Here is a 12,546-nt window from a genome sequence, read left to right on the forward strand (position 1 = left end):
GAGGAAGAGGACATCTGTGGGCACTGACTCCTGGCTTTGGTGGAAGGAGCAGGAGGTGGAGCTACGGCGACAAGCCCTGGAGGAGGAGCGGAGGCAGCGTGAGCAGGTGGAACGGAGGCTGCAGAGTGAGAGCACCAGGAGACAGCAGCTGGTGGAGAAGGAGGTCAAAATGCGGGAGAAACAGTTTTCTCAGGTGGGTGGGCAGTGAGGTACGATGGGAACTGGTTTGAGGCTGAGGCTGTGAGTGGGTGAGGATGTTCTAGGGTACCTTTGCTGGACTGTAAAAGCTGCTCTACTCCAGAAAAGATTGCTGTTGGCTCAGCACAAGCAGAAGTCTACCTGGGACTCCTTCCGTCCCAAGGAACAGAGACCCCACGGGGACTTGTTCAAGCCAGTGTGTTTGTGTGTGTGCGTGTGCACGTGTGTGCATGTGTGTTATATGAGTGGGTGGGGTTGTGGGGACATGGCAGGCCACCTTGCTAACATCTTGGGTCAGAGAAGATGGTCTGGATGGGCCTCTCAGAGATGGGAGCTGAGCAGCAAGAATCAGGATGGCTCCCCTGGCCTCTCTCAGGGGCCTCGTCTCTGCTTCACGCGTCTCTGACGTGCCTCCCTTCACTTCCCTGATGACGTCCTGCACCTGGTGCTTCATGGCAGCCCTGGCCCTCACTTTACCACACCTTTCCTCTCCAGACCTTACCACCAGCAGATGACCTGGCTATGACTGTCGGTTTATATCTCCAAGAGAAAATTATACTAATTTGTCCTTGCCACAGGAATCTGTCCCTGTACAAAAACCAGCTCTGGGCTTTCTCCTTACACAGCAGGCTTGAGCAGAACATTTAAAGGTAGAAGAAGAACTTAGGTTGGGTAGGGAAATGTACCCATGTCTCTGGTCCTAGCTCCTAGCCCAGCGAGAGCCTGAGGGACTCAGACAGGCTGTCCCTTCTATTGGGTTTCCATAGGCCCTCTACTGGGAGTAGGTGGGGGGGCCCTTGGGACCTACTCGCAGTAGTCACTGGCAATCACAGCTCCCTGACTTCCTGTGATGCAGCAACAGAAATTCCCAGGGGTAGGCTGCCTGGATTGGATTTGAGAATTAAGAAAAATAATCAGAAATTGAGTTTTAGCTCTGTACTTGGAATCTTTGTCAAATGCCTAATTCCCCTCTCCTGCCTGTCTGTGGCTACTTTGGGACTCTCTAGCCCCCTCTCACAGGGCAGAGGCATTGCTGCGGGGACCACCAGTGTGCTGAGGGAAGCGGGTAGAGTCAGCCCATTTTGGGGGTGCCTCCTAGAATTTGCACATTTTGTAGTATTAGAATTTTTGACGTGGAACAGACCTCAAATGATTGTATAGTTCAAAGGACTTGTTTTACATTTAAGAAAACTGAGGCCCAGAGAAGGGATATGACCCAGACAAGGTCCCCAGGAAGTCAGAGACCAGATTTCTTGTTGGGCTTTTCTTCCCAGAGCCTGTTCATATGTGGCCTCTGGCTTTATTCTGTTCAGCCCACAAGGGAGAGGAGGGGCAAGGACAAGACAAGTATGGTTGTGCCTTGGTCTTAGATGGGGAAACTTTACTCAGCAGCTTGCCCAAGCCTAGTTTGCCCAGCACAGACATGCTAGGTCTCTGCTTTTGCCACAAGCCCTGTGAAACCAGAGGCAACATGGGGGTGGGGAGAGGGTAATGGTAGAGGTGAAGACTAAGCCTAGGGGCCTGGACAGAGGAATGATAGGGAAGCAAGGAGACTTTGCTGACCTTGCCCTCTGCTCCCAGGCACGACCCTTGACTCGCTACCTGCCAGTCCGGAAGGAGGACTTTGACTTGAAGACTCACATCGAATCCTCAGGCCATGGTGTTGATACCTGTCTGCACGTGGTCCTCAGCAGCAAGGTACCAGCGTGCATGGCCCTGGGATGCTGGGGAGAGGCCCCATGGTAAGAGACCCCTCCTGGGTCCTCAGAATAGTGGCTTCAGTTCCTGACCTAACACCAGAGGTCTCTGTCCCAGGACCTGGTATTCTGGCTTGAAGAGATGGTAGGTACAGTCCCCCCATGAATATAGGCACAAGTGATGGCATTTATGTTGCTGCTCAGGGACAAAAGGTTTAGGGGCTGTGCTTTTGGGTCCTTCCTTATTCCTGCTTCCCACCAGGTCTGCCGTGGCTACTTGGTCAAGATGGGAGGCAAGATTAAATCATGGAAGAAACGTTGGTTTGTCTTCGACCGGCTCAAGCGTACCCTTTCCTATTATGTGGGTGAGTTCCCACAAACTTCCCTAGACCCAGACCCCTGGGCTCTGTCCCCCAGGACAGCTGGTCTTCTGGAACTAGGCCAAGCTTCCAAGTGGGTGCGCCAAAGGCTTGGCTGGGTCTTGTCCTTCCCACTGTCCCCCAGAAAATGTACAGAGTGTACCTGGTTTACCATTTGTTTGTTCATCCATTGATTTACTCAGCAATTACTAAGCATCTAATAAGTCCCAGGCACAGTTCTAGGTTCTGGTGATAAGCAAGATGGCGACAGCACTCTCCCTTGGAGCTTATTGTCAGGGAGGCAGGTGATGAACATGAACAGAGAGTTAAAGCATGGTGAGTAGGCTGTAGGGACACCCAGTTGCTTTGGCTGCACAAAATCCTGTGGATTTCCCCTTGGGCAAGTTCCCTCAAAGACTCCAAGACAAGCAGTTGAGCAGTGCCAAGGAGCACTCAGGACAGCCTTGGGGAAAAGCCCACTGGCACATCTTGCTCCCTTTGCTCTCCCTATGCAAGCCCCAGCTTAGTTTCCCTTGCCTGGAATTCTCTCTGGACTTAGAATGTGGGGTGTTCTATCGCACCCTAGTCAGAAGAAGCTGGGGTGTGCTGTGAAAACAGCCAGTCCTAGGATTCCTGTGGTTCAAAACCACAGAGTTTCCCTGCTTTCTCCTAGTGCATATTGTGTATTTTGTGGTTGATGGGGGATCTGCTCTGCAGCAGTGTTCTCTTTGCTTCAGATCATGCCTTTCTGGAACATTACTGGCCATAATGGCAGAGGATAAAGAGAAGCTTAATTGGGCCTTGCATTGATATTAGATGCCTCAGCTGGGTTTGTCCAGCCAGCCACCCAGCCCCACCCAACCACAAAGCCAAGAAGAGCAGTCCAGCTGGGAGCCTGGAAGGAAAGGGCTGCAGTGTTTGATGCTGGAGAGGCCCAGGCCTTAAGTGCCCCGCTTCCCCTCTAACCTGGTCCCTAACCAAGTGTTGCCTCCTCCAAGAAGCGTTCCATGACTACATGGGCCCTCAGTGTGGGGAGGTAGGAGAGGCAGAGGTACAAGTGTCCCTGTGTTTACACCTGGGCTGAGAATGGACTTTGTTGGGATTGAGAGGAACAGGCCTGGGGAAAAGAGCTCCATTTTAGGTGTGTTGAGTTAAAGTGCCCTGAGGATATCTAGGTTTAGGATAAAGGTCAGGATTAGAGGCAGAGTGAAAGTTGAATCTAATAATAAATAAAATATCAGATCATCCTTTTGACCACTTACATGAATCAGTTGCTGTGCTGAGCACTCTACATGCATCATCTCATTTAATCTTCATAATAATCTTTGAGGGAAGGACTGTTTTTTGTTTTTTGTTTTTTCTTTTTTTTAATGTTTTTTATTGATTATATTGTTACAACAGTTCCAATTTTCTCCCCCTTGCTCCCCTCCACCCAGCACCCCCCTCCCCCAGCAATCCCCCCCAAGTCCATACCCCTGGTTCGTAAAAATTAACTATCCCCCCCTCTCAAATATTAGGACCGTTTGTAATCTTGTAAAGGACAATGGGCGAAGGCCTCGTGCTCCTCTAGCTGCTTCAAGCTGGACATGGTCATCGTCCTACCTACCCTTGGGTCCAGAAATCCCTAATAAGAGTGGGGGTGTGGAGGGGAGGGTGGCCTTCCCACATGGGGAAGGATTGTGCAGACTCCAGGTCAGTTGGCTGTCTCCGGTCAATGGCGTGCTTGGTTTAACAGGCTGGTGTCCTTGTTGTGTTCTGGGGGGCAACAGATTTGGCGAAAAGGGTTAAAAGACATCATTCAATCCATAACTACTAGATGACAAAAGGCAGGGATTAATTTTTCAATGTTCCATATTAGGGAAAAAAAAAAAAAAGGGGCTTCTTTGTAAGAAGGTGTGCTAGGCACATCTCACCTGTCCAAAACCCTTTTGCCCATTATACTTAGTTTGGGCTGAGGTAAATAGTTTAGGTTTTCCCCCTCTCAGACCTCTGGGCCTTTTCTGTCCAAGCCATTAGGATAGAAAAGAGAAACCCGTTTTAAAGTGAGGCCCACAGACCACCCCATTCTTCCCCAACCCAGCCATTTAGTTCAGTCAAACCATTGAGTCTCAGGAGGCAGCGCTGCAGAGAGGATTAAGTGAGGCTTATGCGTACAGACAATCACTCAGGTAATGAGATCGTAGGCTTATGGGGAAGGACTGTTTTTATACCTACTTCACAGATGGGGAAATAAAGCTCAGAGACTTCTAGTAAAGCTGGTAGCGTAGGTAAACACAGTTTGTCTCCTCACAACCACATCAAAAATACAACTAAAATATAGAACACCCATCACTCAGAACCGTCATAAATTGAGTCGAATGGAAATCTGACAACTAAGAATTAAAGAAACCATATCCATCCAGAACTGGTAGGAGGGGCAGAGACACGGAACAGGCTGGTCCCACACCGACATGTGGTGGATAAAAATTTGGGAGGGACATCTCGGGAGCAAGGAGTCCCAGCCCTACACCAGGCCCCCCAGCCCAGGGTTGCAGTACCAGGAAGATAGTCCCCATAACTTCTGGCTGCAAAACCAGTAGGGATTGAGTTGGTGGAAAGGACTTCTGGAGTCCCAGGCAGTTCCCCTTAAAGAACCCACACATGGACTTAGACTCACTGCCTCTGAACTTCAGCACCTTGAAAGGCACCAGTGGCATACAGGGAGGAAGTGAGGTATCTGGCATCAAGGCAGGAGTTGGGAGACAGCTTTCTCCCAGACAGAAAGGCAGGGGCAGAGGCCATTGTCCCTTTTCTGAGCCCTCCCCTCACAGAGCCACAGAGCAGGCGGGCAGGTGCCATATCTGAAACTCCATCAACATAACACTCTTTGCCACATCCTGGAGATCCACTAAAATTCTGTCCCACCCAATTTACAGGCCCACCCAAACTGTTAACTGGGACTTTTCCATATGAATGGCTGGTCTTGGCTCATGCTTCACAACTTCCTGAATCCCATCAAACAAGCAACAGCTGGCCTCAGACCCCAGCCTCTGTACCTCTTGCTGAGTGACCCCATTTTGGCATTAGCATGAGCCAGCTTAGATTCACAGCTTGGCTTCACATGGAAATCTCCAAGCCCAGTACAAGTAGCAGCCATCTCAGATTGCATTATAGCTCAGGTAGGGTGCCCCAGGCAGAACACAGGTCGAGGCTGACATTGACCTGCACCACATGGGAAACCCCAGAGCCTGCACAGCCAGTAGACAGCTACAGATTACATCGGAGCACCACCACCCTGACCCCGCACAGCTGATCCTCCATGGAGGGTGGAGGTTTGCTGTCAGTGGTCACAGCCAGTCCTTGCAGCTGACTGGCCTGGGTAAATCCCTCCCATTAACCTGCTAACAACAGTCAAGGCCCAGCTACAAGAGGAGGGTGTACTCGGCCCACACAAAGGGCATACCTCCAGTACCCAGCTTGGGTGATAGGGGAGGCTGTGCCACTGGACCCTACAGGACACCTACTGCATTAGGCCACACTACCAAAACAGGGAGGCTGCCAAAATGAGGAGACAAAGAAACATGGCCCCAGTGAAAACAAATCAAAACTCCAGAAAAAAAACTAAACAAAATGGACATAAGCAATCCATCAGATGCAGAGTTCAAAGTATTGGTTATAAGGATGCTCAAGAAACTTAGTGAGGACTGCCACAGCAAAAAAAAAAAAAATCCATTCAGAAAGGAAGGATACACTAATTAAAATAACAATTTACAGAGATACAACAGTAGTTTGGATAAAGCCGAGAATCAAATCAATGATTTGGAACAAAAGGAAGCAAAAACAACCAATCAGAACAACAAGAAGAAAAAAAAAATGATAGTGTAAGCAGCCTCTGAGACAACTTCAAGCATTCTAAACATTCACATCATAGGGGTGCCAGCAGGGAAAGAGAAAGCAAGAAATTGGAAATTGTTTGAAAAAATATTGAAAGCAAACTAACTTAATTTGGTAAAGGAAATATGCAAGTCCTGGAAGCACAGAGAATCCCAAACAACATGGATACAAAGAGTCCCACTCCAAACATGTTATAATTAAAATGCCAAAGGTTAAATATGAAGAGAGAAGTTTAAAAGCAGCAAGAGAAAAGCAGTTACTTACCTATAGGGGAGTTCCCATAAAACTGTCTACTCATTTCTAAAAAGGAACTTTGCAGGCAAGAAGTGATTGGCAAGAAATATTCCAAGTCATGAAAAGCAGGGACCTAAAACCTAGATTACTCTATCTAGCAAAGCTATCATTTAGAATTGAAGGGCAGATAAAGAACTTCCCAGGCAAGGAAAATAAAGTTCAATTATCAAACTGTTATTGTATGAAATGTTAAAGGGACTTATTTAAGAAAAAGAAGAAAAATCAAAACTATGAGCAATAAAATGATAAAAATACACATCTATCAACAATTTAATCTAAAAAACAAACTAAGCAAACAAGAACAGAGAATCATGGGTAGGTGGGTGGTTAAGAAGCAGAGGCAGGATCAAGTTGCTATTTCCAGGGAAGCAAGGGAGGGGAAAGAACAGGCAGGAGAGCATTTGATGGTTGCCAGGTGGGAGGGGGTGCGAGGGAATGGGTGAAGAGGTGAGGGGACTAAGATGTACAAATAGGTAGTTACACAACAGCCATGGGGACATAAGGTGCAGTATAGGAAATGGAGTAACCGAAGAACTTATATGTATGACCCATGGACATGAACTATGGTGTGGGGCTTGCCTGAGGGAGTGTGGGTGCTGGGTGGAGGGGGAAAATGGGGGAAAACTGGGACAAATGTAATAGCATAATTAATAAAATATAATTACAAAAAAGAAAAAGAAAAAAGCTCAGAGAGGCTAAGTAAATTGCCCAAGGTCTCACAGTTGCTAAGAGGCAGAGCTATGATTGAATCTGGGCAATTAGAAGAGGCGGAGAGAGGGCTGCACCCTTGTGGGAAAGGAGGAAGAAGGGGGACCAGTGAAGGTAGAAGGAGCAGGAGAAAGGAATCCAGATGCCAGGTGCTGGGCTAGAGCTTGGCATACATGCCCTTCCTTACTTTTATGAAACAAAAGGAGATCAAGTTTAGACGGGGGTGGTAATGAAAGGAAGCCAACCAAAGGAGTGGACATTTGCAAGCAGTGGTGCCACCAGCGGTGATGGGTGCTGCAGGAAGGCCAAGAATAATCTGGGTCCAAAGGCCATTCAATTCAGGCATTGGGAGCCTGACAAGAGAAGGGCTTCTGCTGTGTACCAGGGCAGGAGCCAAATTACACAGGATCTTGGATAGGTGGATGGTTAGGAAGCAGAGGCAGGATCCAGTTGCTATTTCCAATGAAGCAAGGGAGGGGAGAGAACAGGCAGGGGCCAGGGTGGGGCTGGATCCTTGTCCTAGAGGAAGTGTTGGATGGAGACTGAGTTTGTGGTAGGATCAGGGCCCTGGATTAATGTGCCTTGCCCACTCCTGCCTTGAACCTGCCTTTTCCCCTGCCTTTGCCTGGACTCTCCTCCCACCTACTCAATTGAATCCTCCCTTCCATTCTATGGAGTGCCGATCAGATATTACCTCCATGAAGCCTTTCTTGCCCCCACCTTACTGAGACTGGTTCCTGCCTTTTGTTATATAATTCCTGAGTTATACAGGGTCTGTCTACCATGTGACATCAGCTCAGGGGTATAATGACGTAATGGCAGATGCTACATGTTATGTGCCAGACACTGCTGCACATTTTGAATGTGTTCGATCACTTAATGCTCATAGCCACCTGTGACATGTAGTTGCTCTCTTGGACACTCAAGTCATGCAGTTGGTAAATGCATTCTTCCCCACTAGGTTGTTAAGTGCCTAAGAGAAGGGTGTCTGACTTTTCTCTGGATCCCAGTGCCTGGAACTCATTCATTCAACTCATTGAGCCTCTACTGTGTGCTAGGCACATGGTTGTTGGTGTTGGAGGAGGTAGATTTATGAAGGAGGATTCAGACTCAGCATGAGTTCTGTAGAGTTATGTGCATGCTGTGGGAACGCAGGGATTACACCATAGTGCTGACATTTGCAATGGGTCTTTAAGATTACTTAGGAGTTTGCCAAGGGACTGGGCTGGAGACCATTTCAATGTATGCAGAGCACACTGTTAAGGGAACATGAGAAGCTCAGCCTGGCCAGATAGAACTTGGGGTTGATGCAGGGGAGGGGTGGGAGGCAAGGCCAGGGGAACATGTTGGCACCAGCCTGTAAATAGCCTTGGCCAAACAAAGGGGGCAGCAGTTTCCCAGAGAAGCTTGTGAGCTGAGGCAGCAGGATTAGATTTGCTTTAGGAAGCTGACCCCTCAGCATTAGGGAAGATAAGTTAAAAGGGTGGAGGGTGGTCCAGGGACATGGTAGGAGGCTGTAGCAACGGCCCAGGGTTGATGACTGGGGCCTGAAATGACACACGGGTTGGAGGACCACCAACCATCTGAGCTTTAGTGATTGTGTGTCTTTCCTCCATGCCTCAGGCTCGCTGTCCAGGATGCCAGTTGTAGTGCCTGGGTAGTGTTTGCCACTAGATGAGATGGCCCAGCCCCATGCTTTCCTTTGACAGTGCCCCGTCCCTCCCCACCAGAAGTCATCTCTACTGGTAGTTTGCTCACCTCTATTCTGCCACCCCTGTCTTCAGATGCTAAATACTTCCTTCGTTTTTCCTCCTCTTAATATTAGAGTTGAATAGGTGAATGCATACATGTAGTTGAAAATCAAAACACATAAAAAGTTTAAATTGAGAATTATGCCACTACTCACTATAGGTAACCATTTTTATTGCTCTTGTGTTTCTTTATGGGAAACATAAACAAACGCAAACATGTATTCTTATCCCTTTTCTTACACAAAAGGTAGCATGTAATACATTCCTTGTTTACCTTCTAATTTTCTACATCAAATATATCTATATCTAGATATTTATATCTGGATATATTTTATAGATTTATTTCTGAATCTATATATCAGATATTTGTACATGATTCTATAAACAGCTGTCTAGTATCCCATCATGTGGTACACTAATTTATAAGCCAGTCTCCACTTGATAGATACTTGGGTTGTTTCCAACATTTTTTACTACAAATACTGCTGCAGCATATGATCTTGTTAAGTTTGTTATTTTACACACATGTAAGATAAATTTTCCTAAGTGTAATTATTGGCTCAAAGGACAAACAGCTTTCTAATTTTGGTAGGTATGGCCAAATCATCTATAGAGGTTGCCAGTTTATACTCGCACCTGCCACTTATTAGACAGCCATTTCTCTACAAACTTGACAAAAGTGTGCTGTATATCTTTTGTATGTTTTTGACATTCTGATAGATGAGAAGAGGTATCTTAGTGGAGTCCTAATCTCTGTTCTCTATAATTCTGCATGAGCCTAAGAACTGATGTGGGTTCTGTTTAGGAGCCCTGGGAATCACCCCATTCCTCAGGTGGAGAAGCTCCATGGCAGTGCAGGCTGACCTGAAGTATGACAGGCCTCCTCAACCTGGCCCTTATTTCCTTTGCAGACAAGCATGAGACGAAATTAAAGGGGGTCATCTATTTCCAGGCCATTGAAGAGGTATACTACGACCACCTGCGCAGTGCAGCCAAGGTGAAGGGGCAGAAGGGACCACCATGGGGAATGGGTGGGCTCTGCAGCAAAGGCATCCAGCCTGCCCTCTTCAGAGTCTCAGACCCATCCTTTGCTCTTTGTAAATTTTCTCTTCCTCTCTTCTCCACTTCCTAGAAGAGGTTTTTCCAGCTTCATTATGGTGACTGAGGTATCCTTCCCTATATATAGAAACCAGAACTACCACATATTAACACCTTCGTACCCCACTTGCCTCTGACCCTTTACTCTCCCCTATAACCCCCTCCTTTCCCCAGGTGTGAGGGAGGAGTGAAGGATTGCAGAGCAAGAAGCTCCCATGAGCTTGAATTTGGCTGGCTTGCTTCCCTTTCCTAAGATGACAACACAATGTCTCCCTAATGGGGGTGGGCAATGCAGAAAGGGTGGCTAGAAGGGGGCTCTTGGAGACTAGATTTGGTGGAGAGGATTTACCAAAACAGGAGATGTTTGAGGCTAGTCGTCTGCCTCAGTGCTGCATAAGCCAGCCTTCCTCCTGCCAAGCCTCAGATGCAACCCTGTCCCTGATGTCTGGGGTCCTAGGGCCCAGCATCCCACTTGTAGCTTTTTTCATTGGCCCCTCTTGCAGAGGAGAGCTCTGGTCCTCACTGGAACAGCCCTTTGTGTCTGATTTCTTTTGACATTCTTGTGTGCCTGGGGGTGACAAGGAACAGTGCCCCCACCTGGCATGGGATGGCCCTGCCAGGGTCCAAGCATTGCCAGGTGTGAGGTGGGGAGTATCTCAGCCTGGGCTCCACTTGACTGGTGGTGACTAGGTTTCAGGCCTATGTAGGACTCAGTCCTGAGCCCCAGGTTGTCTTGGACGCAGGGAGGGGCAAGCGCAGACCAGGTGGCTGGTTAGGAGAATGCTTTTGGACATCAGGGGTGAGCCCCATTTTAGACTCTCCTCTTTCCCTCCGCAGAGCCCGAACCCAGCCCTGACCTTCTGTGTGAAGACCCATGACCGGCTGTACTACATGGTGGCCCCATCTGCGGAGGCAATGCGTATCTGGATGGATGTCATTGTCACCGGGGCTGAGGGCTACACTCAGTTCATGAACTGACTGTTGTGGGCCTTCTGGCCCCTGTGGCAGCCACGGAACCCACGCCTGACCACCTGCTGCTCTGCTTGCCCCTGCAGACAGAGCCGCAGCCCGGGCTCCAGGCCTCACTGCGCTCCCAGGGGCCCTGGGCGGGCAGAATGTAACTGAGGCTTTTGTACAGGAAGGCTTTGCAATGTTGTGTAAGGAGCTCATTCTGGGAGTTTCTGAGCTTGGGCATCCTAAAGAACCAGTCAGAAGATCAAAGGCAGGAAGGGAGCTTTGCAGCCTCCTGGGAGGCCAGCTCTTGCAATAATCCTGCAGGGTCCTGTCCTCCCTGGCCTGTGTTCTCCCTTGTGAAGGACAGTTATGGTACTAGAATCTGCCAAAGATCCCCTCTTGCCTCAGCCCCCTTTGCAGGGGTCTTGGGGACTGAGCGGCACCACATCCAGAGTGGAGTAACAGCTCAGGCAGTGTACCTCTCAAACCCTCCTCTTACCCTATTGTTTTCCTGCATTCATATTTTTTTATTACAGTATTCCCTCACGTATCGCAGGTATTACGTTCCAGACCCTCCCCCCCGCGAATTAGGAACCTTACATTTATTCTACACTCTTAAACCTACGTAACTAACAACATACGTATACACTACTGCGAAATCCCGCGATATAGTGAAAAATCTGCTATAAATAATTAAATATAATACTTTTTAAAATCCCGTGATACATTGAGGCCACGATAAGTGAACTGCGATATACTGAGGGACTACTGTACTTTGCTCAAGGGCCAGAGACCTCAAGTTTTATCCTTGAGGTCTCAGCCCCATCCCCTTTTTGCAGACCCATTGCCATGGTTACAAACTAATTGCAGTGAGTGGCTCCATGACTCAGGCTCAACCCACTGCTTAGGCTGTGGACCCATCTGAGGGTACGGGCCATCATCTCTCCAGCCCAAGCCCTCGGGAATCTCACGCTGGGAGGAAGGAACTGAGCACCTCCCAGCCCCCAGTCTGCTGGCTCCCCGGGCCAGCCCTCTCCCTTCCACTCGTGCCTTCCTTAGAGCCAGAAGGGATGAAGTCAAGGTATCTAGGCCCAGAAGACAAGCAATGTGGCTGACTGAGAAAGCTAGAAGGGCTGAGTTTCTGACAGGCACAGAGCGCTGCTCCGTGAGAAGCTGAGCAGGAGAGGAGCAGCAGAGAAAAAAGGCCTTAAGTCCAGCTGCCCTCCTTCAGCTTCAGAAGCGTGGTGGGAATGGAGAGCAGAAGACTAGGCCTCAGCAGTCTGGCCTCAGTCCTTCGCGCCTTAACACCAAGCCCACCCCCCTGTCCCCTCTCCAGCGCTGGGCCGTGGTTGCTGGGTCCAGGCTGGGTGATTTTCAGTATTTGTAAGCATCTTAGCAGAACAATAAAGCATTTGGGGTATGTTTCTGGGAGGCCAAATTGTGTGGGGCAGTGGGCTGGGGTACATGGAGTGGGAAGGTTAGGTCTTCCCCACATAGTAGAATTTCTTTTTTTAATGTTCCAGGAGGGACCCAGGGTCTAACCTATGACCTCCAAGTTCCTACCCTACTCCCCTCCACTATGACTGATGACTGGTGGGGGGCATAGGATGGCAT

The 12,546-nt window shown here is 48.7% G+C and overlaps 1 protein-coding gene across 1 annotated transcript in view; it reads left to right on the forward strand.

Annotated features, from left to right (window-relative positions):
• Positions 1–12,358, forward strand: part of PHLDB1 (pleckstrin homology like domain family B member 1) — a 58,921-nt gene extending 46,563 nt beyond the window's left edge. The window contains exons 22-26 of the mRNA XM_090266045.1: positions 47–193; positions 1,780–1,896; positions 2,158–2,260; positions 9,792–9,877; positions 10,816–12,358. Coding sequence (XP_090122171.1) covers positions 47–193; positions 1,780–1,896; positions 2,158–2,260; positions 9,792–9,877; positions 10,816–10,956 — 594 coding nt within the window. The 3' untranslated portion in view covers positions 10,957–12,358. The remainder of the gene's footprint in view (positions 1–46; positions 194–1,779; positions 1,897–2,157; positions 2,261–9,791; positions 9,878–10,815) is intronic.
• The last annotated feature ends 188 nt before the right edge of the window (positions 12,359–12,546 follow it).

The sequence above is a fragment of the Furipterus horrens genome, unplaced genomic scaffold (genome assembly GCF_987537825.1).
Source record: "Furipterus horrens unplaced genomic scaffold, mFurHor1.1.pri manual_scaffold_2, whole genome shotgun sequence".
Classification (NCBI taxonomy): Eukaryota; Metazoa; Chordata; class Mammalia; order Chiroptera; family Furipteridae; genus Furipterus; species Furipterus horrens.